General features: G+C 46.9%; 1 protein-coding gene across 14 annotated transcripts; it reads left to right on the forward strand.

Moving 5' to 3' along the window:
* The first annotated feature begins 271 nt into the window (after positions 1-271).
* On the forward strand, positions 272-27,543 carry synj1 (synaptojanin 1). Of its 14 annotated transcripts, none has more exons than XM_048228828.1 (34): positions 302-371; positions 1,845-2,001; positions 2,231-2,317; positions 2,795-3,062; positions 3,326-3,551; positions 3,911-3,994; positions 5,824-5,885; positions 7,547-7,643; positions 7,947-8,122; positions 8,274-8,355; positions 8,576-8,728; positions 9,159-9,324; positions 9,904-9,927; positions 10,178-10,369; positions 10,580-10,664; positions 11,112-11,252; positions 11,604-11,796; positions 12,873-13,031; positions 13,391-13,547; positions 13,757-13,877; positions 14,012-14,224; positions 14,370-14,448; positions 14,807-14,972; positions 15,192-15,377; positions 15,541-15,579; positions 15,868-15,996; positions 16,128-16,166; positions 18,840-18,878; positions 19,741-19,779; positions 20,859-20,896; positions 21,250-21,439; positions 21,836-22,275; positions 22,814-22,827; positions 23,626-23,767. In XM_048228828.1, the coding sequence occupies exons 2-34, from the start codon at positions 1,878-1,880 to the stop codon at positions 23,636-23,638; spliced, it is 4,221 nt and encodes a 1,406-aa protein (XP_048084785.1). In that variant the 5' UTR covers positions 302-371; positions 1,845-1,877; the 3' UTR covers positions 23,639-23,767. The 14 variants fall into 14 exon arrangements, with proteins under 14 accessions (XP_048084692.1, XP_048084785.1, XP_048084795.1 ...); XM_048228838.1 differs by having other exon boundaries at positions 22,814-22,834; positions 23,626-23,761; XM_048228735.1 differs by lacking the exon at positions 22,814-22,827 and having other exon boundaries at positions 272-355; positions 23,626-27,543.
* Positions 27,544-27,706: the final 163 nt, after the last annotated feature.

Raw genomic sequence — 27,706 nt, forward strand, 5'->3', positions numbered from 1 at the left:
CAAAAAGGTAAAAACACTTCCAAGTTATGATTTGTTATTTACATGTAGAATCACTGATTTGTGTTGAGTTGTTTTGTATTTGGAAAATGGGATTAGTTATCAAAGTTGAGTAGATTTGGATACACCAGACATTCTTTGGATACACTCAGTAGGGTAATTGGGTTACAAAATGACTGTTTTGAACGCGTCGCATTTGTAGTCTTTCAAACGAGATTTGTGCCGCTCGTCACCCGTATGCGGAAACTACGTAGCAGATCTTAAGCAGTGGGTGGGTGGGGATTTTGTTAGCTGGCTACATTTGTTATCATCCTGGATACTACTCGGCACTGACAATCGCCGGGGGGAACGGTGACAGGTACCTTGGTACCGAATTAAGTACCAAATTATGTTTTCTCTCCATGGGTTTGAAAGGGACAAACTGCTCTGCCGTTTTAAACTGAACTAAAATAGCAGTGGTAAATAACCTTTATACAGCAGCACGACCGACTGCGGTGGGGACGAGGAAACTGTAAGCTCAAGGCATTCCTCTAGCTGGTTAGCTATGGCTTAGCTAGTGAAACCGAACAGGCGAAATATCCATCTGATGTTAGCAAGCTAGCCTGCTAGCTGTTTATCTGCTACCATTCCCTCCTGCTGAAAGACCTTGGCAGGTTAGCTTGCTAGCTGGTTAGCACTATAACGTTAATGTTGCGATGACTGCACTGTTGGAAAGCACAGCATCTTGCCACTGATTTGCATTTCTTAATAAATATAGCCCGATGGCTATGTTCATACATGCACTGTTTTCATTGTTATGTAGAAATTACATCGTTATTCAATACATGCTTCCTTGTTAGCCCAGCGACGTCTGGTTTTAGCCAGGTAATGTTAGCCAACAAGGTAGCAGCACCATCGTTTTCTCTCTCCCATCCCATCATAAGCTTAGCAAACGTTACGGTTTGCACTGACTTGCCCACCTTATTTGTTTAATGCTGCAGTTGCCTTTTTGCCAGCAAATGCTTTTGTGCATGAACACTGCAGATGTTGATTGCAGAATTTAACATTTAGTATTCAGCTAACCCTATGTCTGTAACATTAATCATAGTGAGCTAAATGGTCAGCATACCATCAGATTTACAGGCCATTGATTTGATTTAAAACGTTTGGCTTCGCTGAGAATGTGGAGCATAAGATTGATATCAATGATGCAATTCAGGTGTCTCAATCCGTAAAATATGAAACAAGCTGAACACATGTTTGACAGCCTGACTATTCAGGCTCACGTCTAGGCTATCTATTCCATTTTAGAACATGTTGATGATACTGATGATAGAGAGCCATTAGCAATTTTGAAACTAACAAATGAAGTCTGCTATTTTATTATGTTTACTGGAATAGTGCATGGATTTGTCACAAACTAGTAATACTGTGGTATGTGGAAAACGAATACCGTGTAGCCAAATTATGGTTATCATACAGTCATGTAGCCTCTTCGGATACCTATTTTCCCCAGAGTCTGGTGTTATTGCCTCGCGGTAGGAGGCTTGAAACGGTCCCTAAAAACATACGCTGCGTGCATGCTATTCCATGCCACTTGCACGGAATGGGCTAACTGGACAGTTAGATTAGCTAAATTGTAGTTGTTTCACTCTGACAGTTGTTGCCCTGAATGAATACTACTCGGAAAGACCAAGGTGGTAAAGTGTCCAGCATAAGCTGTTGTATGTCATACTTTGCAGTACCTCACAGGGTTGGATCTTGAATTAAATAACCTATTAATCCTAATCAGACATATCTTTTATGGATATTTGTCTATTTGCTTATGTGTAGGCTAATGCTATTATGTTTTCCATTTTGATCCATAGGTGTAAAACAGGATCCCTCATCATAGTTTAATCATGGCCTTCAGCAAAGGTTACCGTATTTACCACAAACTGGATCCACCCCCCTACAGTGTCATCGTGGAGACACGAAATCGAGATGAGTGCTTGATGTTTGAGTCTGGGGCTGTCGCAGTTTTGTGTAAGATGTCCTACTGTGAATGTATTGTGAACTGTTTCATGTCCATCCCTCTCATTGATTTCTGCCAGTAGTCTATATGTGTCAAAATATGCACCTGGTATTTTATTCAGATATTTCCAGTAATAAGAAGCCACAGGGCTTTTTGATAGTCTGCAGTGCATGCATGGTAAAATATGCCTGTCTGCTGCTATTGCATAAACTGCATGTCGTTGTTTTGCATGCCACTCAGCTGCTGCAGAGAAAGAGGCCATCAAAAACACATACACCAAGATGCTGGATGCGTATGGCATTTTGGGAGTTCTCCGCCTCAACTTGGGTGAGTTAGTAAAAGCTTCTCCTTTCCTGTACTCTGTTGTCTGGCGAATCCTGTTTCCATCACAAAGCTAAGCCATGCCACTACCAACAGATTAAAATGACATCACATGATACAGTAAGATATAAAGAGAGGAAAGGGTTTAAATCAGACTTAAACAATGAATGGGCCCTAAAAGGATAAGGGTAACATTACATGACCAGGTAGGGAGTTATATGCTTCTTGCTTGAGTGGCTTCCTGATATACAGCACAGCAGAAAAAATGTGTGTTATCTCTTCCTGTTCAGCTCCATTCAAACAGTAGAGGGACGCTAAGTAGTGTTTGGTTGCCCACTACGTATACAATCACGGGAACCTCCTACTTCAGTCAGTGTTTACAAATAGTAGCACTTGTTTGTATTTAGGTGTTTGAGAGTGTGCAAGACAAACTGCCTTCCTTATAAACAATTCTCCCTCTCCGCCTCCCCTTAACCCCTGCAGGAGACTCCATGCTGCACAGTCTTGTGGTGGTGACCGGTTGTAGCTCAGTGGGGAAAGTCCAAGACTCCGAGGTGTTCCGGGTCACAGCCACGGAATTTGTGTCCCTGAAGAATGACCCGTCCGATGAGGACCGCATATCAGACGTTCGGAAGATCCTCAGCTCGGGGAACTTCTACTTCGCCTGGTCGTCCACTGGGGTCAGCATGGACCTGAGTCTCAACGCCCACCGCAGGATCAAAGAGGACACCACAGATAATCGCTTCTTCTGGTGGGTTCTGTTTCTCCAGACGGCACTGAAATGCCTCGTAATGCATCATTGTTGGTAGGCGCCTGCACTATTCATCACTCCTATGCATGTTTTATGTACCAGATGGGAGTGAAATATCATTTTTTGGATCCCAGCGAATTGATAAGAGTTGTACTGCTCAGCTGAGCTCAGAGGAACTAGATCACTTGTGCCTTTTACAAATCAAGGGGTATGAAATGGTGCCTTTATTCTGCTTAACTCTGCATTGTCATATTTGCTCACAGGAACCAATCCCTCCACCTCCACCTGAAACACTACGGGGTGAACTGTGACGATTGGCTCCTGCGTCTTATGTGCGGTGGCGTGGAGATCCGCACCATCTACGCGGGCCACAAGCAGGCCAAGGCCTGTGTCATCTCCAGGCTGAGCTCGGAGCGGGCCGGCACGCGCTTCAATGTCCGCGGGACCAACGACGACGGCCAGGTGGCCAACTTTGTCGAGACTGAGCAGGTGAGACTCACACGGACACTGCGTCCAGTGTTGTTCAAATGCTCACGAGTCACAGCTGCTATCTTTTCCCTTGTGGGCTGCCAGGGGTTCAGTATTTGAGTTTTGAGCGATAACACGATAAGCAGTCATGCACCTGTTTCCCTGCATGTCTCTGTGTTATTGACTCAAACAGATAACATCAGGGTTCAGTCTGGGCCTTATCTCATTTCTGTGATTTCCTCTTTTTATACTCCTTCACTTCCTCTTAAATCCCATTACAGAAACATGCACAAGTGTCATTTGTGAAATGTATAAGTGTCATTTGTGAAATGTAAGAAACTTGCACATTTTGTTGACATTTCACTGTCTTTCCGCCTCAGGTCATTTTCCTTGATGACAAAGTGTCCTCATTCATTCAAATCCGTGGCTCTATACCACTGTTCTGGGAACAGCCTGGCATTCAGGTAAGGGGCTGCTCTTTGATGCTTTTGGAGGCCTTTGAATTGTTCTGCATACATTACATACTGCTTCTGACTAATACATCGAAAAAGAATTCAATTCAGTGTACTAAAACTTTTAAGTATTCTTGAAGGCTTACCCTAGCATGTTCTGTGCTTTAGAGCATAGCGGCAATACTTATGCTTGTTACTGTTCATGTCATCAGAAAAAGTCTATTCAGGGGATATTGTTTCATCTGAATCAAAATCGCCAATCAGGCGCAGCAGGAGAGGAAGTGAACCCACACCTGGTATTTGGATGCTGATACTGTTTGTTATAACTGGTGAAGGCCTGTTCTATTGCAAGGGCTTTGTGCAATGTCAGGGAGGAGGGGCAAGCAATTGAAAATGAGCCAGATGTCTTCACTTCCTCTCTTAAAGGCACCCTGATTGCCAAATCTTATTGAAATGTCAGTTAACAAGTCCCGATCTGTTTGTGTCTCTTCCTTGACATTGCACAGAATACTAGCTAGTCGTCATCAGACCTGAGTTTGTAGAGGGCTTTGCTGTTTTCTCTTAACTTGTTTCTGTGGCCTTTCAAGAGTTGGAAACCTATCATTTAGATGTTCTTCTTTTTTTCTCTCTCATGTATGACGGGCAAACGATTATCTCTATCGGTTTGTTTTGTGGACAGTAAAACTTTACAGTTTTTAGTGTTGTCGACTTGCTATAAAAGTTTTATGTGATGACTATTGTTAAAGGTTGTTAAAGAAATATGAACTCATCCAGACCGTGGTGGTCAGACTGCAGTCTTTTTGAGGCACGCTTCACAGGCCCTCCCTGTCACCTAAGCTGCCGCCATTGACGCTAGTATTGAGATTTCATAAAATATTTACAGCCCTGTTGTTCAGCACTGAAGGGGGAAGAATAGTTGGCTCGAGCGAAGCATATTATAAAGGCCCCATAAACAGGGAATGTTTGCCGCCTGTTCTTACTTAACGTCTTCCTGGGCAGAATTCATTTCCTGTTGTTAGACTCCACCACTGGACTGCACGTAGTGGGGGAGAGGGGAGGGACAGAGCAGGTGGGGGCAATGGGGGAGTACCTGTTATCCCCCCCTGTAAGGTAGCGCGTGCCAGGCTGCGGAGATGCTGCTGTTCTGTGAGTCGTGACTGGTGTCTGCTGTCTCAGAGTGACTCAGCTACACTGATCCGTGTCTGAAGAGATGGGCGGCCTTAACAAGATGCATTTTGAAGAGGGAGAGGGAGGGAAAGAGGCAGACAGGCACACACTCTTCACACAGCAGCAAATTACCTAGCCTATGCTATGCTCTAGCTTTCACTTTAGCAGTAGGAGGAGCACGCATATTTCTATGTCTTTGGTGGCTGGCTGTATTTTTCCATTCTGCGTATCTCACATAATCTTTATTTTGTTGCATAATGAATTATTATTCTTAAATCCTGAGTGCTGATATTATATGGTAGCAAGTAGTTAAGTGTGATATTTGCATAGGAGAGGGAGAGGGCTGGGAATGGGCTGTGATGTAACTAAACCAACAGACTTGTCTCTGATCTCTCCAGTGAAGAAGACCATTGTCCTCTCTTGTTGTTGACACAGTGCTCTCGATAGTCTGACTTTGCATGCGCCTACATTGTTCCTCCTGCACAAACTTTTCTCATAGGGCTACTGTAGTTTCACTTCGCCTTTTGGTTCAGTCTCTGAGCGTACCAGATACCTGTCTTCTGTGTTCATTTTTCCTCAAGTTTCCTCTTGGATGGAGCTCAAACAATGTCAGTGACCCCCCCACACTCTGTTGTGTTTGTGTTTTTACCGTCTTTGTGTTTCCTTGTCCTAAGGTTGGCTCTCACCGTGTCAAGCTGTCTCGAGGCTTTGAGGCGAACGCACCAGCTTTCGAGAGGTAATTAAAGAAGCATGCTGCTCCCCACTGGCTGGTCCAGCTCCGCTCCAGCTGGGCTGGCAACACTCCAGGGAGGGAGGGAGGGAGAGAGAGAGGGAGATATAGAGAGAGGTGCTCAGATTCACCACAAACCTCTCCGCTGTTCAGGCACGCACTGTAGAGGGTGCTTGCACAGACACACACCAGTAAACTCCACCCTAAACAAGAATACACATGCAGCCCTGGAGTATCCATGCCCTCCACAACTACCAGTCCACTGTACCCAACCCCTGAGGCTCACTTAATACCACATTCCAGAACTGCTGCATCTCATTGGTTGATGGCCCCGTCACTCACTATATACATTTAAAGCCTCCAGTGAGGTGAAGGGCGTATGAAGGACATGCTTGTTGACTAATGCAGCTTGAGGATCACCCCTCACCCACCACCCCACCCCCATTCGTGTCTGCATCTCACATCCACCCCCATGGAGCTGGATGAATTATGGAAAGATAGGAGGTCCTCCTCTCTTGGCATGGCCACCCCAAGGAGAGGCCATACACGCTGTGCTGAATGCAGTCTCCAGCTCCCCTCCTCCCCCTGCTAGGGAACAGAGCAGAGATGGACAGCTCTGATTCCGCATGAGTCACCCAGCACTGAAACCCCACTGCGTGCTGAGTCAGTGTTTTGTGCTATAACAGATTTCAAGGCCCTCTGTCTCACTTTCTCCAACTCTGCATGGACTGGGCCTCTCTCTCTCTCTCTCACACTCTTTCTGTTTCGCACTCTCTCTCACACACACATACACACACATGCGAACACACATACACACACACGCACGCTATATTTCACTGTCTCTTTCCATTTAACCCCCCCCCCCCACACACACACCCACACACACCCACCCACACCCACACCCACACCCACACACACACACACACACCACCATCACCTTTTTCTGTTCCTCCTTTTTCCTCTCTTCCTCAAACTTGTTGCCTCTTATATCGAGCTTGTCCAATTTCTTTCTTTATTTTAAATATCTGACATTATGATGGATTGCCTAGAGCACAGAGGTGAGAGTGATTTTGTACACAGAGATTAAATATGTAGTACATGTAATTTCCACATTGTTTAATCAGGGCTTACAACTTTCAGGCACTGTGCGCGGAATTCAGGCATGGGCTGGGCCGTTAACGATTTGAAAATAGATCATTATATTATTACGGCTTGGAAATTGTCTGATAACCTCTAGCACAGCAATGTTCCTTGCTTTAAGCCTGTTAAATACTTGCTATGGACAGAGAAAAACTATGTTGTAGTGATGAATGATGTGTTCTAACTGTGGTGTTATCAAGATTTAAAAATATGTCGCTTCTCATTAAAGCAGCATGGATGGCCAGTTCTCCTGGGGACCTACCCCTCATTACACCATAGCCTTTCATAATATGTATCATGTTGCAAATCTGCAAATATACGACTATGGTCTGTGTGAACTACGCTATTGCAGTTTTCCTGCCCAGCACCCACATAGCTTAATAGCATACACATACAGCGCACCCATAAATGAAGTTCATAGCCTGACTTAGCCATGTAATTGGGCATATCTTCAGATGAGTATTGGTTTGGTATAAATATATTTCCAGAACTTATATCCTGCATTTCCTGTGTTTTGTCCATGGCAGACATTTCACTGGAGTGCGTGGACTCTATGGAAAGCAAGTGATCCTCAACCTCTTGGGGATGAAGGAGGGAGAGCACATGCTGAGCAAAGCCTTCCAGGTGAGGCAAAGGGGGTTCAGTGTGTCATGACTGATTAAAAGTGTTAGTCCACAAATTATTATATTACCTACCGCTTTCATTCAAATCAACTCATAGGCTGTTTCTAAAATGGCATACTGCATACTGCTCCCATAATGATTTTGACTGTAAAGTGTCAAGTCGTATGCAGTCAGTAGTCCAGCAGTATGCAAGCAGCCAAAGTCATGAATCAGTGGTAGGTATAGCCATAGCCATTTATAGTGCCTGCTGATGATGAATGTGTTGTGGTATTGACTGGTACTCTTGCTTGATGTGTTTTGACAGAGCCATCTGAAAGCTTCTGAACATGCATCCACAGTGAGGATGATCAACTTCGACTACCATCAGATGGTCAAGGGAGGCAAAGCAGAGAAGCTGCACAGCGTGCTCAAGCCCCAGGTCAGCAAGTTCCTGGAGGAATGCGGCTTCTTTTACTACTCTGGAGAAACAGGCATCCAGAGGTAAAGACCCTCATTTTCTCTCTCTCTCTCTCTCTCTCTTTCTTTCTTTCTTTCTTTCTCTCTTTCTCTCTCTCTCTCTCTCTCTCTCTCTCTTTGTCCTGTTGCTGTCTCCTGCATATACTATGGAGCTCATCTGTGTCATCTGCTCTAGATGCCAGACTGGGACCCTTCGCGTCAACTGTCTGGACTGCTTGGACCGAACCAATAGTGTCCAGGCCTTTTTTGCACTAGAGGTTTGTCCTGCTTGTGTTTTTTTTTTTTTTTTGCTCATCACCAAATAAATGGATAAAAAAAAAAACATAGCGGCCCATTTACATTTAGGATGACTGTTGCATGTGGGAGTTTGTTGTTTTCGGCCTTTTGGCTGTCATTACTGGCTTTTGATTTGGGTTTGACTGGGTTTGTTTCTTGAACGTCATCCTGATTTCTTCCTGTTCATGTTCGTGTCCTCAGATGCTGCCCAAACAGCTGGAGGACATGGGGCTGACGGAGAAGCCCCAGCTGGTGGCTCGCTTCCAGGAGGTCTTTCGCACCATGTGGTCCGTCAACGGAGACTCGGTCAGCAAGATCTACGCCGGTACAGGAGCCCTGGATGGCAAGGCTAAGGTACAGTAAGCAGTGCACCTGGGGTTCTTCCCAAACAACGCACCGCAAGGCCAAGTCTCTCAAGGTGTTGCCTCTTGAAACACTGGCTTGTTCTCTCTCTGGGCGGCTCTTAACGCTGTGTGTGTGCGTGTGTGTTATTCTCTTCTGCTCACCTCTGGAATACTCTGTGGCTGCTTGGTAAGTGGATCAGTCAGTTGTGGCCTGCCTTACTCATTGTGATGTCCTTTCAGTCAGTCTGTCGTCTATCTGTTTGACTGTCTTCTTGTTGTGTTTTGAGTTCCACTGTTCCACTGTTCATTGATTCATTGATCTCATACCATGGTCTGAACTTTCAAACAGGCCATATCCAGAGACTTTATTCTCCATGAATAAACAACTGGACTGTTTTTTGTTTTTGTTTTGATTCGTTGCGTTGCGCCTTTTCGCTCAGGGGGGAAAGCTGAAAGACGGCGCCCGCTCGGTCACCAGAACCATCCAGAACAACTTCTTTGACAGCTCCAAGCAGGAGGCCATTGACGTCCTGCGGCTGGGCAGCACCCTGAACAGCGACCTGGCCGACAAGGCCCGCGCCCTGCTCACCACCAGCAGCCTTTATGGTACGCTCAGGCTCGCCTTGGATCACAACACAGATGACCCTCTTCATAAAAGACCTCGCATAGTATCCCTTTCACAGACCACAAGTGAATGTGTCAGTTAAAAGTGTCTTTTTATGAAGTTGTGGCCTTTTAATAATAATAATAATAATAATAAGCTTTATTTGTATAGCACCTTTCATACACAGAATGCAGCTCAATGCAGTGCTTTTTATTCACTGATAATCGTAAGCCACCGTGCTCAAATGCATGTCTCTCTTAGCCTACTCAGTTAAAAGTGTCTTGAGGTTTCTTGTCTGAAGGTGTGGCCTTTTTCTGCTCTCTGATAACCATAAGCCATCATAAGATGAGTGTGTCTCGGCTCGGGGCGTGTGAGCTTGAATCCATCATGATGAATGATTTTGTGCTGTGGTGGTGGGATGAAAGGTTTGTTAATCTGGCCCACGCAGCTGTCCTGGCTGTAAGATTAGAGCTGTAACCCAGTGCTAATGCGGTTATCTGTTTAACCGGCTAACCGCACTGCCTCTCTCCCTTTCTCTCTCTCTCTCACTCTCTCTCTCTCTCCAATGCTTACAATGTTAGTCTCTGAGCCCGTATTACAATCAGGTACAGTATGCTGTATGCACTACCCAGTTATGAATGGAGATGAGGTCAAAGTTCCATCCTTAATTTAATATTTCTCCTCCCGATTGCTTGCCCTTTTTGTCTCCTTTGTTGGCATGCTTTGGAGTTGTTGTGTTGTTTTGTCATGTAGTTATTTTCCCCCCCTTCCTTCCCACTTAAAGTTTTATTTATTCTTGTTTATGCCTTTTTTTTCTGTGTTCTGACACTGCTCTTCTTCTGGTTTGTCCTGAAGCGTCACCAAGAGTTTTACTGGGCATGTGCCAGAACTATCACAAGTACACCCAGCCCAAGCAGATCAGGGTGTGCGTGGGCACCTGGAACGTCAACGGTGGCAAGCAGTTCCGCAGTATCGCATATCGGAACCAGACCCTCAATGACTGGCTCCTGGACGCCCCCATGAAGGCAGGCCACCCAGAATTCCAAGGTGAATTGATAGACCAACACCGTCCCTCCCTCGTATGGCCTAATATCTTTCCGGTTTAAGCCCAGAATAGAGTAGACATGACAATGCCTATAAGAACTTGCCATTTGGGAACATTGGTGCATAGACATGACATGCACTTTCCCGTCACTGTAAATGTTGTTCTGCGGCGGTCAGTCTTGTCCAATATAACATCTCCTTTCTGCCCCACAGATGGCAAAGCTGAGCCTGCAGACATCTTTGCCATTGGCTTTGAGGAGATGGTGGAGCTGAATGCTGGAAACATAGTCAGTGCAAGGTAAGGTCCAAGTTTGCCATCTGTCAAAACAGTGGGGGCAAAACAGTGGATTACCCACAGGGCTTCTGCCCCTAGCTATTTGCCTCCAGAGCTCTTCTCCAGACTATTTTGTGCCACTTGCAGTCTGAGAAGGTATGGATCATTGGCTGTACCAGTTGAAGTAGAATTCACTTGGTGACATGCTAGTAGAATCGTTTGTATTTTATCTCCTGCTATTTCCTATTCACTACCAGGAACAGCCCAGTGTAGATATCACTGATACCTCTTGTAGACATTGCTGAAGCAAATGACTGACACCTTGTAGGATTACAGTCAGTGTCCCCAAAGAGCTGACTCCTTGAGTTTCTCTCCAGGAGAGGTCCTTGCGTGCCAATCTTCAATCCCCTAGTGTATTTTTCAGTGTAATGCAACTCTCTCTCTTTCTCCTCTCCTCTCCTCTCCTTCCAGCACCACTAATCAGAAGCTGTGGGCGGCCGAGCTGCAGAAGAACCTCTCCCGCGATTGCAAATATGTGCTGCTGGCGTCCGAGCAGCTCGTTGGAGTGTGTCTGTTTGTGTTCATCCGCCCCCAACACGCCCCGTTCATTCGGTATGCGCCACCGACAGCCCCAACACAATGCCCCCAGTGTCGTTTTACTCGCCCAGTTAATGCTGTGGTCTTAGGGAGACGTCACCAGTAGAGGGTATGGAATATAAGATGAAGGGTTTGTTTTAAAAAGCGCTACATGTCAGCGCTCTTGCCCGTAATTGTTTCTTCTGACACGGCAAAAAACAGTTCACATTTCCTGTAAGCATTTTTGCTAGTAATGCCTGAATGGGCATGTTTCCCTTGCCCTGTTTTGTGTGATGTGTGATGTGTAAGGTTCCCTGCCATGGTCTATAGGGGTTGGGGTTAAGGATAAGATTACTTTGTAATGCAATACAATGTTTTGTGGCATAGGGATGTTGCTGTGGACACAGTGAAGACCGGCATGGGCGGAGCTACAGGCAATAAAGGGGGCGTGGCCATTCGCTTGCTGTTCCACACCACCAGCATGTGCTTTGTGTGCTCACATTTTGCCGCCGGCCAATCACAGGTCAAGGAGAGGAACGACGACTACAATGAGATTACGCGCAAGCTCACCTTCCCCATGGTAACACTCATGTTATTATTTAGAGTGATGGTGTAACAATAAAAGTGTTTTGCACCCCCCACAAAAATGTGAAACATGTATATAAGTATAGCATATATACTTTTTTGATCCCGTGAGGGAAATTTGGTCTCTGCATTTAACCCAATCGGTGAATTAGTGAAACACAAACAGCACACAGTGAACACACAGTAAGGTGAAGCACACACTAATCCCGGTGCAGTGAGCTGCTCCCCGAGCTGCATGCTACAACGGCGGCGCTCGGGGAGCAGTGAGGGGTTAGGTGCCTTGCTCAAGGGCACTTCAGCCGCGGCCCACTGGTCGGGGCTCGAACCGGCAACCCTCCGGTTACAAGTCCAGAGTGGGCCACGGCTGCCCACGTGGATGTCACTGTGTGAAAGGCATTGCTCTAATTCCTGTTGCCAAGGACAGTCTAAGTACCATCCGCCCTGCAGCTCTTTGGAGTTATAACTTAGTAACTAGGGCACTGCTCACCAGGCTGCCAATCATACCGTTGCTGTTTCACTGCCCCTCACTACCCTTCACCTCTCTCTACGTGGGAGATGACATCGTGATTAAGTCAATCTCCAGTGTCTAGAAATCTTTCCTTTTACCCACCTATCAGTTAGGATTGTAAGTGTTGTGAGTCAACAAGTGTTCTGCTCAATTCTCTATACATATATATATATATATATATATATATATATATATATATATACAGAAGGATTTGTTGATCCATATATGGCAAATAGACTGTGGCAAATAGATAGATTTGTTGATCCATATATGGCATAAGGTTCATCCATATATGGCAAATAGACATTGAAGGCATATAATAGTGTAGAAAGAAATCCAGAGTTTCCAATGGTGTGTTTTGCATCAACTGGACTTCTGTTCAGGAATATACAGAACGGAACAAAAAAAAAAAACAGACTCACTACCCACGTGGCAATTACAGATGGTGTTTATAGAAGGGGAAATCCCAAGCTGTCCTTTTAATGACATGCTATATGAATTTGAAGCACTTGCATCTTTACTAAATCTCTCCTATGCTCTGTTTCTGCCTCCTCTCTGTACAGGGTCGTCTGCTGTACTCCCATGACTACGTGTTCTGGTGCGGAGACTTTAACTACCGCATCAGCATGCCCAATGAGGAGGTCAAGGAGCTGATCCGCCAGCAGAACTGGGACTCCCTCATCGCTGGAGACCAGCTGGTGGACCAGAAGAACGCTGGTCTGGTAAAGAATCACTCAATTGGCTTATTAGTCAAATAAATACTTTTCATCTGGTATCAATGAGCAAATTTGGAAGGAATATTTTTTTTAAGTAACCTCTTAATGTGCAAATTAACCTCTTAATGTGTTTCCCATGCCATGTTTTGTTTAACGTATAATGTTGCTGGTGGAAAGAAATCAAATTAATTGTTATGGTTACATGATTATAGTATTTGGCAGATGCTTTTGTCCAAATCGACTTACAGAATGGTTACATATCCATCTGGCATTAAAGAAGAACTTTGGCAGCAAAGCCTAATAGTAGTAGTGGAATGTGGGATTAGAATTAATGATCTAATGTAAATATACACCCCCAATCCCAGGTTTTCCGCGGCTTCATTGAGGGGAAGTTAGACTTTGCTCCCACCTACAAATACGACTTGTTCTCTGAGGATTATGACACCAGTGAGAAGTGCCGCACGCCGGCCTGGACCGACCGAGTGCTGTGGAAACGCAGGAAGTGGAACTTTGACAAGACCGGTAAGGAGAGGCATGGCGGTCGCAGCAAGACTGAGCCTCACAGTGGGCTGCATTAGCTATCCATGTGGGGGCTTCTGAAATGGAGCTTTGAATATGAAGCTCAGAGCAACATCTGGCACATAGAAAGTCATTCATGGCATTCATTGTGTGTGTGTGTGTGCGTGCGTGTGTATATGTGTATGTGTGTGTGTATATGTGTGTGTGTGCAGCTGAGGAGATGAATATGAATGTGGTGGGCGCTCCTTCATCTGAAGAGGAGGATATGACACCCTGGAGCCCAGGAACACTCAAGTACTACGGCAGAGCTGAACTCAAGACCTCTGATCACAGGTGCCATAGTCCACTTAACACACACACACATCTATATGCAAGTTTCTGCTGTATTGTTGCACTGTATTTGCTGAATATCTGCCATCTCTGCTCTCCACTCTTCATCTCTTTGTTTGCCTCTGCGTCCTCCTCAGACCCGTGATGGCCGTCATAGACGTGGACGTGCTGGAGGTGGACCCGGAGGCGCGTCACCAGGTCTACAAGGACGTGATCGCACTGCAGGGTCCCCCCGACGGCACCATCCTGGTGTCGCTCTGCACCTCTGGACCAGACGACTACTTTGACGACGCGCTGATCGACGAGCTGCTCGACAAGTTTGCCGCCTTCGGCGAGGTCATTCTCATCAGGTAAATGCTAACGAGATGTTAATGTATTCATTCACCGTGCTCATGATTTATATGGGTAAAAGTGCCACATTTATTATCAGTAACTCACATGGATTTGGTAATGTAGCTTTAATTATCGTTCCTGTTTCCTCATGGTTCTGATTAGGTTTGTTGAGGAGAAGATGTGGGTCACGTTCCTGGAGGGCTACTCTGCTCTGGCCGCACTGTCACTCAGTGCGTCTGAGGTAAAGGAACGCATGTTCATTTTTGCTTTTAGTGACGCAATAAACATGTATCCGGTCAGAGCTTGTGTTGCAGTCACCTGTATTGAGGTGCGTTCAAATTCGCAAACATAGGCGAACGTTTGCAAACACTCGCAAACAGTGTTTGAGGAGGTAGTTCTCCACAAACATACAGTGAAGCTGGAAAAAGTGTTTTACCATTACAATGGAATGTTTATATCAAATCGTTCAAATTGAACTGTTCAGAGAAAAGACATATTCGCCACAAACGTTCGCCACTGAATTTGAACGCACCTTTTATCTCCGTATCTGTCTGAAATTCTGAAAAGTGTATCACTCGTCTGTGTCTGGCTTCGCTCAGGTGTTGGGGAAGATCATAGATGTGCGTCTGAAGAGCCCGGGCTGGATTAAGAGCCTGGAGGACGAGATGAGTGTGGAGAGAGTCTTTGGCAGCATCCCCACCTCAGCCAGCTCCACGCTGCTAGCAGAGGACTCCTACGTGGGAGAGGACGAATTCGACATGGAGGGTACGAGCCTGTGATCATATCTCGTTGATTAGTAGAATCTCGGTAGAATTACTGGAATCGACATCAGGGATTCACTGCCGTACTAAAGCGTAGAGATGTACTGTGTCTCCTACGCGTGTACTTTAGTACTATAATTAGTTCCAAGTAGAGTTGCAGTGTGTTCTATTTTGTGGAAGGCCTGTGGCCTGGGTTAACCCCGTCTGGGTTTCACTTCCCCAGGTGACGTGGATGAGGAAGTGGAGGAGATCCTGCCGCAGCACCTGCAGCCTGGAGCGGGCGTCGGCCCCGGCTCGTCCCCACTGCCCTCCCCCCGCGGCAGCCCCTGCCACTCGCCCACCCACGGGGAGCCGGCCGCCCCTAGCCGCCCCAGTCGGGCACCACCGCGCTCCACCGGACAAGCACAGGGTAAGAGCCCAGCGTCTAGTTCACAGAAGGGTCACTTCATTTGGGTCCAGTTTCTTTGTTTTGTTTCTATTTTGTCTATTTTATTCATTTTTATCATTTGTTTTAAGTCATATTTTTGTTTTGATTTTTGTGTTGTTCTTGTTTTGTTTTTATGCACCTAAAGGAAGTTTAAGCCCCGTGCCTTTCAGGAGAGATCTGTCAGGTAAAGAGTCCAGTGCGTGCGCTCAGCCGCCTGTAGACTGGCCTGTAGCGCTTGTGTAGTAGTGTGCTCAGTCGTGTGCAGTGACTTGTGTGAACCAAAGCAAACATGCTTAATGAAATGGAGTGCCCACTTGACTACTAACCTCAACTTCCCTTGCCAACCTTCCCTGTGTGTGTGTAAGTCTTTGAGGAGCTGTAGTTTTAGAGGCAGGCAAATGTGTATGCCCCAGTGATCACCACGGGAGCAGCATGTGATGTCTGATGACCCTTAACACTCTCCCTTTCTCAGGTTCTCCAGTGGACTCTGCAATGGGCGGACCGTCGTCTCAGGGTTTGGAACCCAAGCGGGCCCCTCCCCCGAGGCCCAACGCGCCTCCGGCTCGTCCGGCACCCCCACAGCGCCCACCACCGCCCTCAGGTAAAACCCCACGACCCCAACCCCCCCACTAGCTACCTCCACCCTCATATCTCATCTAACCCCTCTCAGAAGCTCATGTCCAAACCGCTCAACTAACTTTTGCTCCCTCTCACTTCATCCACTTCTACAAGGCGGTAGAAGTCCCATACCTGGTAGAAGGGATTCAGCAGGTAATGAATCTGTCTTCAGGCCCCCCACCCCTCCATGGCTTACTGTAGATTGTTAATGTGGACATTGCTGTGCAAGATGAATTCTGCTACCTGCTGCGAAACAGCGCCATCTGCCTGTAGTTGGAAAAATTACCATGTGTATGTCAGCATTGCAGTTCACCCTAGTGTTGCTGTTTACCATGCTCTTCTTGTAGCATAGCTTCTGCATAGGTAAAACCCCACGACCCTAACCCCACTATCTACCTCCACCCTCATATCTCCCCTAACCCCTCTCATGTCCAAACGGCTCATCTAACTTTTGCTCCCTCTCGCTCCCATCCAATTGTTCAAGACGGTAGAAGTCGCATACCTGGTAGAAGGGATTCGGCAGGTAATGAATCTGTCTTCATGGCCCCTCATGGCTTAGAGATTCCTAACTTTACTTCCTACTTCGCCTAAACTTTACAAACTGACAAAAAACAGCATCAACAGTCAGGAAACAATTTATGTGGGTCTACCTTTGCTGTAAATAAATTTCTGCATTTTCCCAACGGCATTTTTAAAAAATGTGCAGGTGTTGCTGCTTCTGTTTATCACAACAAGTTTTGGTTTGGTCTTCCCCTCTCGTCGCTGATTGGCCTGACATTTTTCTTGTCTGAGGGAAACGGTTATGAACTATGGTGTTCCAGACTAGATCTCCCTGACAGCAGATCTAGGTGGGCGGGGCCAGGCTAGTTTTAAGCAGCCTAACTGACTGATATTGTCGTTTACGTGGGTTCAATTCTTTCCTGCTGCTCCGTTGCCGAAACTCAAAATCGAAAGCATGACAGAGGAAGAGGAAACCACTAGACTACTAGACTAGATGTTAGTGCCTTTCTAAAGAAAGGTAGCCTACATTCAGAATAAATAAAAAAGAAAACTTAAAAGCAGACATCTGGCAGTCTTTTTCAGTTGATTGTATCAAGTGCTCCCTTTGTCAGACAGAAGGCAAAACTGAATATCCCTCCTGCATGTCCTGTGGAGTGCGGGATTTAGCGGACGGGAGCGGGACCTAATGTTACAGATGCGGATGGGCGCAGGACTGAAAAATCTGTCCCATGCAGACCTCTAGTGCAAGATGAATTCTGCTTTCTGCTGCAAAATCTGCCTGTAGTTGGGAAAATGACCATGTGTTTGTCAGCATTGCTTGTAGCATAGCTTCTGCATAGGTAAACCCCCCCCACTAGCTACCTCCACCCTCATATCTCCCCTAACCCCTCTCATAAGCTCATGTCCAAACGGCTCAACTAACTTTTGCTCCCTCTCACTTCATCCACTTGTTCAAGACGGTAGAAGTCCCATACCTGGTAGAAGGGATTCAGCAGGTAATAAATCTGTCTTCATGGCCCCTCATGGCTTACTGTAGATTGTTAGTGTGGACATTGCTGGGCAAGATAGAGGTCTGCACTCCCGCTGGAGTCCCGTGGTACCCAGCGATCGCGACGCTAAAGAGTGCGGCGCAGGACACGTTTTGAAAGCACTATGCAGGAGTGGGCGGGATTAGAGAGGTGCGTTCGCGGGTGCGGCAGAAACAGATGATTCACTGCACTCCTGCAAATGAAATATGTGTGTAAAATAACATACAGAAATGATTAAAGTAGTGTATATGATTATAGTTCAGCTGGATGTTCTGTCAGGCAGCATTAAAAAACGGGGTTTAGGATAGCCTGGAAATATTCAGACTCATTCAGTCTGGGAACTCTCGATTGGGAAACGTTTTCAACACTTGCATCGCGACGGGCACTAACTTTGAAATCATTGGTCCAGCCTTACCAATCACATTGATCAGAGATTCCTAACTTTACTTTCTAGTTCGCCTAAACTTTACAAACTGACAAAAAACAGCATCAACAGTCAGGAAACAATTTATGTGGGTCTACCTTTGCTGTAAATAAATGTCTGCATTTTCCCAACGGCATTTTTTGACATTTGCAGGTGTTGCTGCTTCTGTTTATCACAACAAGTTTTGGTTTGGTCTTCCCCTCTCGTCGCTGATTGGCCTGACATTTTTCTTGTCTGAGGGAAACGGTTATGAACTATGGTGTTCCAGACTAGATCTCCCTGACAGCAGATCTAGGTGGGCGGGGCCAGGCTAGTTTTAAGCAGCCTAACTGACTGATATTGTCGTTTACGTGGGTTCAATTCTTTCCTGCTGCTCCGTTGCCGAAACTCGAAATCGAAATCATGACCGAGGAAGAGGAAACCACTAGACTACTAGACTAGATGTTAGTGCCTTTCTAAAGACAGGAAGCCTACATTCACAATTCAGACATCTGGCAGTCTTTTTAAGTTGTGTGTATCAAGTGCTCCTTTGTCAGACAGAAGGCAAAACTGAATATCCCTCCTGCATGTCCTGTGGAGTGCGGGATTTAGCGGACGGGAGCGGGACCTAATGTTACAGATGCGGATGGGCGCAGGACTGAAAAATCTGTCCCATGCAGACCTCTAGTGCAAGATGAATTCTGATTTCTGCTGCAAAATGACGCCATCTGCCTGTAGTTGAAAAAAAAAGACCATGTGTTTGTCAGCATTGCTTGTAGCATAGCTTCTGCATAGGTAAAACCCCCCCACTATCTACCTCAACCCCTCTCATAAGCTCATGTCCAAACCGCTCAACTAACTTTTGCTCCCTCTCACTTCATCCACTTCTACAAGGCGGTAGAAGTCCCATACCTGGTAGAAGGGATTCAGCAGGTAATAAATCTGTCTTCATGCCCCCCATGGCTTATTGTAGATTGTTAGTGCGGACATTGCTGTGCAAGATGAATTCTGCTACCTGCTGCAAAACGGCGCCATCTGCCTGAAAATTGACCATGTGTATGTCAGCATTGCAGTTCACCCTAGTGTTGCTGTTTACCATGCTCTGCTTGTAGCATAGCTGTGTTGTTGGACACATACCAGATCATGTGCGCGCGCACTCATACATGCTGTGCTGTTTTGTGACGGACTTGGCAGAGTTGCATTGTCCTGTGATGTGAATAGGTTTTTTTTTCTTGAATGACTTTGCATTGTACTAAGTGTATGGTTATTTTGATTCATTTTTTGGATAAGTGGAAATTACACAATTATTACTCTTGCTTGAAGCCTTCAATGAAGGGTTTGGAGATCTTCAGGGTTCGTCATTTGATATGTTGGACATGGAAGGTAAATGTGAAATGTCAGGTAGATGTGGAGTTCTCTCTTCCCAAACTCCTGTCAAAGGGTAATCATCAATTAAGGCTTTGTGATCCAAACAACGTGTAAACTTCTAAAAACATTCCAGTTTTGATCTGGCATTAATAGGTGACCCATGAAGCCTCAATTGTTTTTCGTCCTCATTCCCGATATCGTGTACAAGAACTCTGAAGTGGTTGTGGTGACTCTGTGATATTCTTAGCGTAGAGGAACCGATAGTTGTGGCCCCATGATCAGAAGCTGTGTTAGAGGATACTGGCGGAAATTCTGATGTTTTCCGCCTTGTTTTTATTCCAACGTTGCATGTCTGTGGGGTAGTGCAAGTGCAAGGTATTTGAGTGAAAGTAATCCTTGGCTTTCCTTTCCGCATGCTGCATGAAAGGACAAAAAAGCCCTGCATTATCCCGAGCCGACCCTGCAGGTAAGTTTGAACCTTTGGCGCACGGATGTCAATCCTGCATGAATTCCTGCATGAACCCCTCCTCCCCTCCCCTATTCTCCCCTCCTCCCCTCCCCTATTCTCTCTTGTGCGTGCGTCCAAACGGGCGTTACCGGTGCTCTTAACTCTCAGCCAAGCTGCAGATTTGTCCTGACTGATTTAGGACAGTCGGTGGGGGGTGAACCGCTCTCACATCTCCCTGCGGCATAATCCCTGGGCTAGCCTTTCACCGCTACAAAACGGCAGCTTTATCTCCGAGGGCTTGGCTTGTCTGCACCACACCTGGCAGGTGCGATGAGAGGGCCCCATCTGCCCAACCCCCAACCTGTTTTCCCAAAGAAGTGTGCTGGCCTGCCCCGCTTTGCTCTGCTCTCCACAGGCTGGTCCGGTCATTTAAGTTGCGTGGGAAACAGGGCTGGACGAGGGAGGCCAAGCCGAGGGGAGGGGAGGGCAGCCCCAGAGAGGGAGCTGCAGGGCTGGGGGAGGACAGAGGGACAGGTCCCTCAGTCAGCAGTGTCCTCACCTCACATCCACCAAGGGCCAGGGGACAAGGGGATTCATAGGGAGGTGGCGGCCCCCTGCTGTGAGCTGGAAAAGGCTGAAAAGTCTGTTTGTGTGTGTGTGTTTGTGTGTGTGTGTGTGTGTGTGTGTGTGTGTGTGTGTGTGTGCGCGTGTGTGTGTGTGCGCGCCCGCGCATCATGGAGTTAAACTTCTGCAGCTGTTGGACACGCCTTTTAAGCTAAATTTGGATCTAGTCATGACACTTGTCTACTTGTCAATCCAAATCAAGAGTTAAAGTGTGTGTGTGTGTGTGTGTGTGTGTGTGAGGGGAAATGCAGGTGAAATAATACACAGAGTTAATAATCTGGCCCTTTGTAAACGTGCTCTTCCACTTTGTGCGTATCCTATGAACGTGTATGTTGAGAGAAATGATCTGGACCCAAGGAGCCTCTCTAGCCAGGAGACTTGTCCACTTGTGCGCTGCCCCCAGTGGAGCTCTCCTGGCCCGTGGCCCAGCGGTGACTGCATGTGTTTGTAATGCCTGCTGTTGTGTTTTTTAGGGCGCGGCCAGGCTGCTGCAGGAGCAGTCGGACGACCGGTGAGTCATCCCACTCTGCTTTTCCTCTCCAAGGACAAAAATCAGAAAACATTGTCTTGATTTCCTCATATCTAGTGAGCAGACTTTGGCGTAGAGTCCAGCTACTGTGCAATGATGCATTACTCATATCCATTCCATTCAGTGGGGAATATAGAAACACTAAAGGCACGAAGTGGAAACGTTATTGTTTTGAACATCATGCTACGAATAGAGACTTCAGCATACTCTAATCTACAAACCCCACATGTCTAGCTTTGCACATGACTGAAATGCCGAATTTTTATCTTGTTGTCCTCTCCATAGTTATAGATGTGACTCATTAAACATTAACTAAGCGATATGTGTCTCTGTAGAATATCCCAGCGCGTGCAGGGGTCATCAGTGTTCCACCGGTGGCCAGACCCCCACCCCCGGCTCACCCTGGAGCTCCGCGCCCCGCGGCTGACGTGCACCCCGGAGCCCCACGGCCGGCCCCCGACATGCACCCCGGAGCGCCGCGCCCCGCCCCCGAAGCCCAGAGCAGACCAGCGCAGCCGCCCGCCGGTGAGCTCAGCCAAGTGCAGACGTATACAAAGACTACTACAGTACTACTGTACTGGTGTTGGTGGCTTGCGCCACTCGACTACTACTAGCCCTTGCCAGCTGTTCTATTGGCTAGGGTTGGAATAGTGGGCAAGTGGTGTGAGGGTGTGTCACAGGATAATAGGTGAGTGGTGCAGAACAGTAATCAAGGTGCACGAGACTGTAGAGTGGAGCAGGCCACCAAAACCAGTACAGTCCAGTTCCCGCTCCCACTGCGTCTGGCTTTTTGGTTCTCCCCCAGTCTCTCTAGCAAGTTTTGGTGGAGACCACAAACATGTTGTATTTTCATCTGTTGGGAATTGCTGTGACTTTGGTCTATGTCCAGGTTATTCACATTGTGTGTCTCCTTCCCCCTAGGTCCACCTCCTGCAATACCAGGACCTATGAGACCCCAGATGGCGCCTCCCATGCAACCCCAGATGGCTCCCCCCATGCAGGCGCAGATGGCGCCTCCCATGCAGCCTCAGATGGCGCCCCCCATGCAGCCTCAGATGGCGCCTCCCATGCAGCCTCAGATGGCAACCCCTATGCAGCCTCAGATGGCGCCTCCCATGCAACCCCAAGCATCAGTGCAGCAGCGTCTGCCGACCCCTCTCCTGCCCTCTCCGATGCAGCCGCAGTCGGCCGCCGGCGGCCCCCAGGCATCTTCTCCGGTCGGCCCCCCGCCACCCCAGCCGGGCCTGGCCTCCCCCAAGCCCCCGCCGCGCAGCCGCTCTTCCCACACCATCCCCCCGGAGTCGGCCCAGGGCCCAGGCCCAGCCCCGGCCCCGGCTCCAGCTCCAGCTCCAGCCTCACAGGTGAGCGCCACCCCCCCATCTCTCAGTCCTACAGCACAGGGCATTCCTCTTCTGCTGTCCAACCCAGTAACCCGCTCTACTGGTCATACGGGCTCATTAGTCCAGCCAGCCTGGTCAGTAAATCGGCTGTAATTGTGTCCAGGCTTTCTTTTGGAGTTAGTATGCGCTTCTGCGATGCTGAAGACTTTAACTTAAAGTATCACACTTAAAGTGAGATTCAGATTCTCAATTTTAAAATAAAACAATTGAAATCTGTGTAGCCATGTAGACTAACGTAAGCACAGAGAGAAAAGGAGGCATTTAAGTGTCTAGGCACATTTACAATGACTGAAGTCTGTGTGAGTAATGGCTCCTTCTCTTCGCTGTCCTTACACAGCCAACCTTTAATTTGCAGATTTATAGACGCTTGCAAAGTTCAGTTGCTCTTCTCTTCTCTTTCCCTGTTAAACGTCAGTGACTGCACCTCTCCTCTTAACTCTTTGCACTAACGGTGCCCTCTCTCCCCCGCTGCATGTGTGTTTCTCTCTCTCACACACAGGAGCAGCCCTCAGGGTAACAGGTATTTATTTATCAGTGATCAGACATTAGTGTTTCCTCCAAAGTGCTCAACCATACCTCCCACAAACAATGTATGATCGGCTCCATAGTTCCATACATTGAATGAATTCACATTTGGTTTTAAGTTCCTTTTCTTCGTGGCCGTTCCAGTGGTGAACCTTGTAAACCTTGTTTTTTTTTTTTTTTTTTCTTTAAGTCAGTCATGTATTTGTGCAAATATTTGTGTTGTGCATTCCATTTTTCTTTGAAACCATAGTTGTTTTCATGGGTGGGACAAGTGGATGTGTTGGTTTTCTTGATACTCCCCACAATTTCTTTAGGACTTGTGAATGAAAAAATGAAATGACACGTAGCATAGAAACCAGCATATACACCTGGTCTGACCTACAGTTCCATTATGACCCCAGTGCTTGACTCTGTTTTGTATATGTACCACCCCACTCTTAATGAATGCCTATCAACGTATTTTATTTATTCACTAATGACCATGTTATTTAATGTATTAATCCAAACAGTTGTTGTGTATGTATGTTGTCATCACCGGCTATACATTCCATGGTCTCTCTCTAAGACCCTGTGGAAATAACGTGTAGTTTTTTGTCTTACAGTAATAATAATGATCTCAACTGTTACTAGTTTATTTAACATAGAATTCCTGGATGATGGCTTATTGGTTTTATAAAAGCAAAAGCCTGTAGCCTTGAGTTAGAATTTCCTCTCCATTGTCAGCAGTGGCGCCGTAAGCCTCACCATGGCACCATATTTTGATCCTGCCTTTCTTATTCCACGCAGGTCAACGGACTGAACGGCCTCCAGCGAGAAGCACAATGGAAACCAGACCCCTTCGACACGCTGTCCTCCGACCTCTTCCCTGCGCCCTCCTCCTGGCTCAACACCCAGTCCCTGACCCGCAGCAGCTCGCTGCGCTCCGGCCCACTCCCGCCGCCCCAGCCCCGCTCCTCGTCCTCGGCCACGCTGACCCCTGCCTCCCGCTCGCTGCACTCGGCGCCCCTCTTCTCCACCGCGTCCTCCTCCTCGCCCTCGTCGTCCCCCCTGCAGGCGCCCTTCTCCTCATCCTCCTCTTCCTCCTTCTCCTCTGCCTTTGCGTCCCCGGCGACGTGGGACTCGTCGTCCGGCAGCACGCCCTCCCTCCTGCCTCCGCCGCCACCGGTGCCGTCGCGCAGCCGCTCGCAGGAGACGCTGTCGCGCGTCTCCCCCAACCCCTTCCTGAGCGAGCAGCCCCCCGCCCCCAGCAGCAGCAGCAGCAGCAGCAGCAACCCCTTCACGGGCGGCCTGGCTCTGGCCCACACGCAGCGCCGCTCGCTCACGCCAGACTTCTCCGCACAGCAGCAGGCTCAGGCCGCCTCGGCCTTCCAGAGGACCATGTCCGCCATGTCTGCTTTCGCCCCCAAACAGCCCGCCTTCCCACTGACCCCACTGACCCCCCTCACGCCCATCCCCGTCCCTGCCCCTGCTGTCGCCCCTCCTGCCCCTGCCCCAGACACGCGCAAGCAGCAGTGGGTCACGTTCGACGATGACTCAGACTTCCTGCTCAGAGGGAAGGCCTCCGCCACAGCGGCGGCGGCCGCAGCCCCCCTACTTCCTCTCTCCACGCCCAGCCCAGCGTCGTTTACACAGGCCCAAATGCAGCCTCCCGCCTCTGGCCTCGGCATCGAGAACAGCTGGGGCTCCACCTCCTCTTCCTCCTCCTCCACCACGTCATTTCCCATCCTGCCGCCCCCCCTCCCCACCAGGACTAACCCAAACCACCCACACACACCCACACGAACGAGCGAGTTCACCGAGAGATGAGTGTGTTGATTGATTGTTGTTCAAAGAGTGCGTGCGCGGAAAAGAATATCTAGAGAAAAATATTGCGTACATGTATGTGTATTATGGTTTGTATAAAGTGCGGTGTATAGGACAGGTTTGAACTCTTCATTCCCAATCCCCATTAACCAGGCACTCAAAGTCTGTCATTTAAGAAAACGTAGAGATATTCCATGCAGCATCATTGCACGAGATGGGATCAAGAATATCAGATGTTATTTTCATTTAAGCAGGAGAATGTGCCTGTGTCTGTTATATTTATGAAAAGTATATACAAATATATATATATATATATATACATACATACATATATGCGCACAGATGCGTGTGTGTGTGTGTATATGTGTAAAATACTGTGCAATACTGTTGTATGGCCATATGCTACCATTTTACCAGTTAGCCGAAGTCTGCACAATACGTAGTGGACCACCTGCACACACAGATTTCTTTGTCATGGTCACTGTGGCCTCTTCCACTAAGACTTCCAGCTGACCCCCCTCCCCAAAACACATTATACTATGCCCCTGGAGACTCTTTGTATTGCTTTATTTTACTTATGCACCTGAGCAGGAGTGATTTTAATGGGATGTCACAAGAACTGCAGCGACTCACATGCCAGGCTACGCCTGTTAGTTGTCACCACAGTCATATCAGTAAGAGAAGTAGCCTGAACCATTGATATTATTTTTCAGTAGTGCTTTCTTTGCCATGAATGTACATTCAGTTTGCTTTGCCTCTTGTCTCGACAAACGCATATTCGTGTGTGCAAGCAGTCAGCGCAAATGGCATGTTGCAAGCCACTGCAAAGGTTACTTAGCACTGGCGACTGGACCCCTTTTGACGGACAGACACTGGTCAGTGCCAGTCAGTATCATGTGTCCACATGTGGTGTCTCTTGTGCCCATACTGTATCTTAATGCATACTAACAGAAGCATTTTCCCTTCCATGTATTGTGAAACCAGCAACTTGGTGTGTATATATATATATTTATGGTATATACATGTCATATCTAAAATGCACTGAAAAGTCAATGTCTTTGGGGCTTTCAAGGTTTGTTTTGAAGCCAAAGTTTGAGGCGTCTGGCTTACGTCTGGCTTACTGGCAGAGCATATCAGTTCCACTGGCATAGTTAACTTCAGTGTGCCACTCACTCTTCGGCTACGTGTGATCTAGTGCTTCTGTGTCTTCTGATCCAAAGCATTGAGCAGTACTGCTGTATATTTAATGAATTTTAATGAATGTGGTGTAATTGTTCTGTTAAGATATGATATCCAGACGTTATTGATAGGAAGCCGTGGTCCACATCGGTGTTTGTGTTTGTGAGTGTGTGAAGTGTGCGTGTATGTGAGAGTGCAATGAACTTGTGCTGGCTTTTTTCTTTTGAAGTCCACCTCTAGAGATGAAATTGAAATTTTGGTTTTAATTAATTGGTTTTAATTCTGGTGTTTTTGTTTCAATCTGTAAAAGTACTGTCTTCCTGTCACATAATGCATACTGTGTGCGTGTGGATGTGCAGGCTGTAACAGGACCACTGTGTTTTCTCATAGCAGTAGATGCATTTTAAAAGGAAACTCGCTCTTGGATAGAAATGGCTGCCGACCCTATCAAAGTGGCTGCCATGAATAACACCTTCAACAAAACGGTCTAGCTTTTTGGATCATGTACGAAAGGGCAGGCATGCACATTTGCAATGCATATCAGAGAATATGCTGCTTGTCCGCTTATTGCTCTTTGTAGGACTTTGTGAAAAGAGTTGCTTTCAGCACTGCCAGTATCTATTGCTCTTGGGTTTCCACCTTCCTACATTTTAAAAAATGAGTTTTTAAAACAGTGGCACCTCTAGGCCACCGTATTATTTTTCACGACTGTACCACTCCCACAAGGCAACACAGCTGAGCAGTCCTTTGCTGCAGTGGGTGGCCATGCGGGGACGTTTTGTGTGATGGGACATTTTTATCAGATTTCACAGCTTTCAGTATTTGAAACATTTCCATGATCAGTCATTGCTTTTCATCATGCCCCTTCTTAAATAAACAGACACTTGTGTGAAGGATTCTAACCATGGCACCAAAAGTTTTATGTATGTGTTTAAATGTGGTCTTGTCGAAGCAGCAGTGGCGTCAGTATTGTACCTTTTATCGTACTACCTACTATTTCTGTATTGTTGGGTTTACATGTAACTGCACATGCATTAATGAACATCAGTGGATGGCTTAAATGTGGAGGATTGCACATGGCACTTGGAGGATTGCAACATTACCCTTTGAGCGAGGTGGTCCATTCCTTTCTACTGGAAGCCTTGATGGCACCACCAGGTAGCTTGTTTTGACTTCTTTTCTAAAAAGGGGCAAGGCCTTACCAGTGGTGGAAAGCGCAGGGTAAGAAAAATGCCTCTTAGTAGCCTACTAAATCCAGTGCATCATTTGCTCAGTAACAGTAACAGCCACTTTCTGTATTTACACTCACTGATTAGGGATGTCTTTGCAACATGATTTCATGACCGTTTAGTTGGTGTGAGATCACTTCCGATAGGAACTCTTGGAAAGCTTTGATATTGTGATTGGGGTGTACAGTGAATGAGAGCGTTCAATCTGAGAGACGTAGAGCCAGAGGCATAAGGGGATCGCTTTTACTTAAAAGGCCAGATTTTCTAGGAGTCTGTTTACTCCCTTTGTGAGGTGAATGTTCCCTTGTAGCTGTAACCCAGTAGTGACAAAAATGCTGTTGTTGACCATATTCTGTATATCAAAGAAACCAGGAACTACAGACCATTAATTAGTATTTAAACATCTGTGATTCATGTGCAAAACTGAGTGCACAGTTCTTGTATGAAGCAATTGGTGTTGTATGTATGCAATAATAAATATATATCAAACTGATTATCATGTGTCAGAGTGCAATTGCTGTACAGAAACCAGCCCCCATTGGTCATGTTTTCAGGATAAAATTAATTCAATATGAAATATGTACCAAAGTTTGGACACTCACAATGTGTAATAATGAACCCCTTAATTGACATTAATTTATAGCAAAGAAGCCCCC

This window comes from Alosa alosa, chromosome 2, assembly GCF_017589495.1.
Source record: "Alosa alosa isolate M-15738 ecotype Scorff River chromosome 2, AALO_Geno_1.1, whole genome shotgun sequence".
In the NCBI taxonomy this organism is placed as follows: Eukaryota; Metazoa; Chordata; class Actinopteri; order Clupeiformes; family Clupeidae; genus Alosa; species Alosa alosa.

Coding starts and splice junctions, on each gene's coding strand:
- synj1 (XM_048228735.1), top strand. CDS start 1,878: ATGGCCTTCAGCAAAGGTTACCGTATTTACCACAAACTGGATCCACCC. Junction 2,318..2,794: donor AGTTCTCCGCCTCAACTTGG/GTGAGTTAGTAA, acceptor TAACCCCTGCAG/GAGACTCCATGCTGCACAGT. Junction 13,032..13,390: donor ACCAGAAGAACGCTGGTCTG/GTAAAGAATCAC, acceptor CCCCAATCCCAG/GTTTTCCGCGGCTTCATTGA.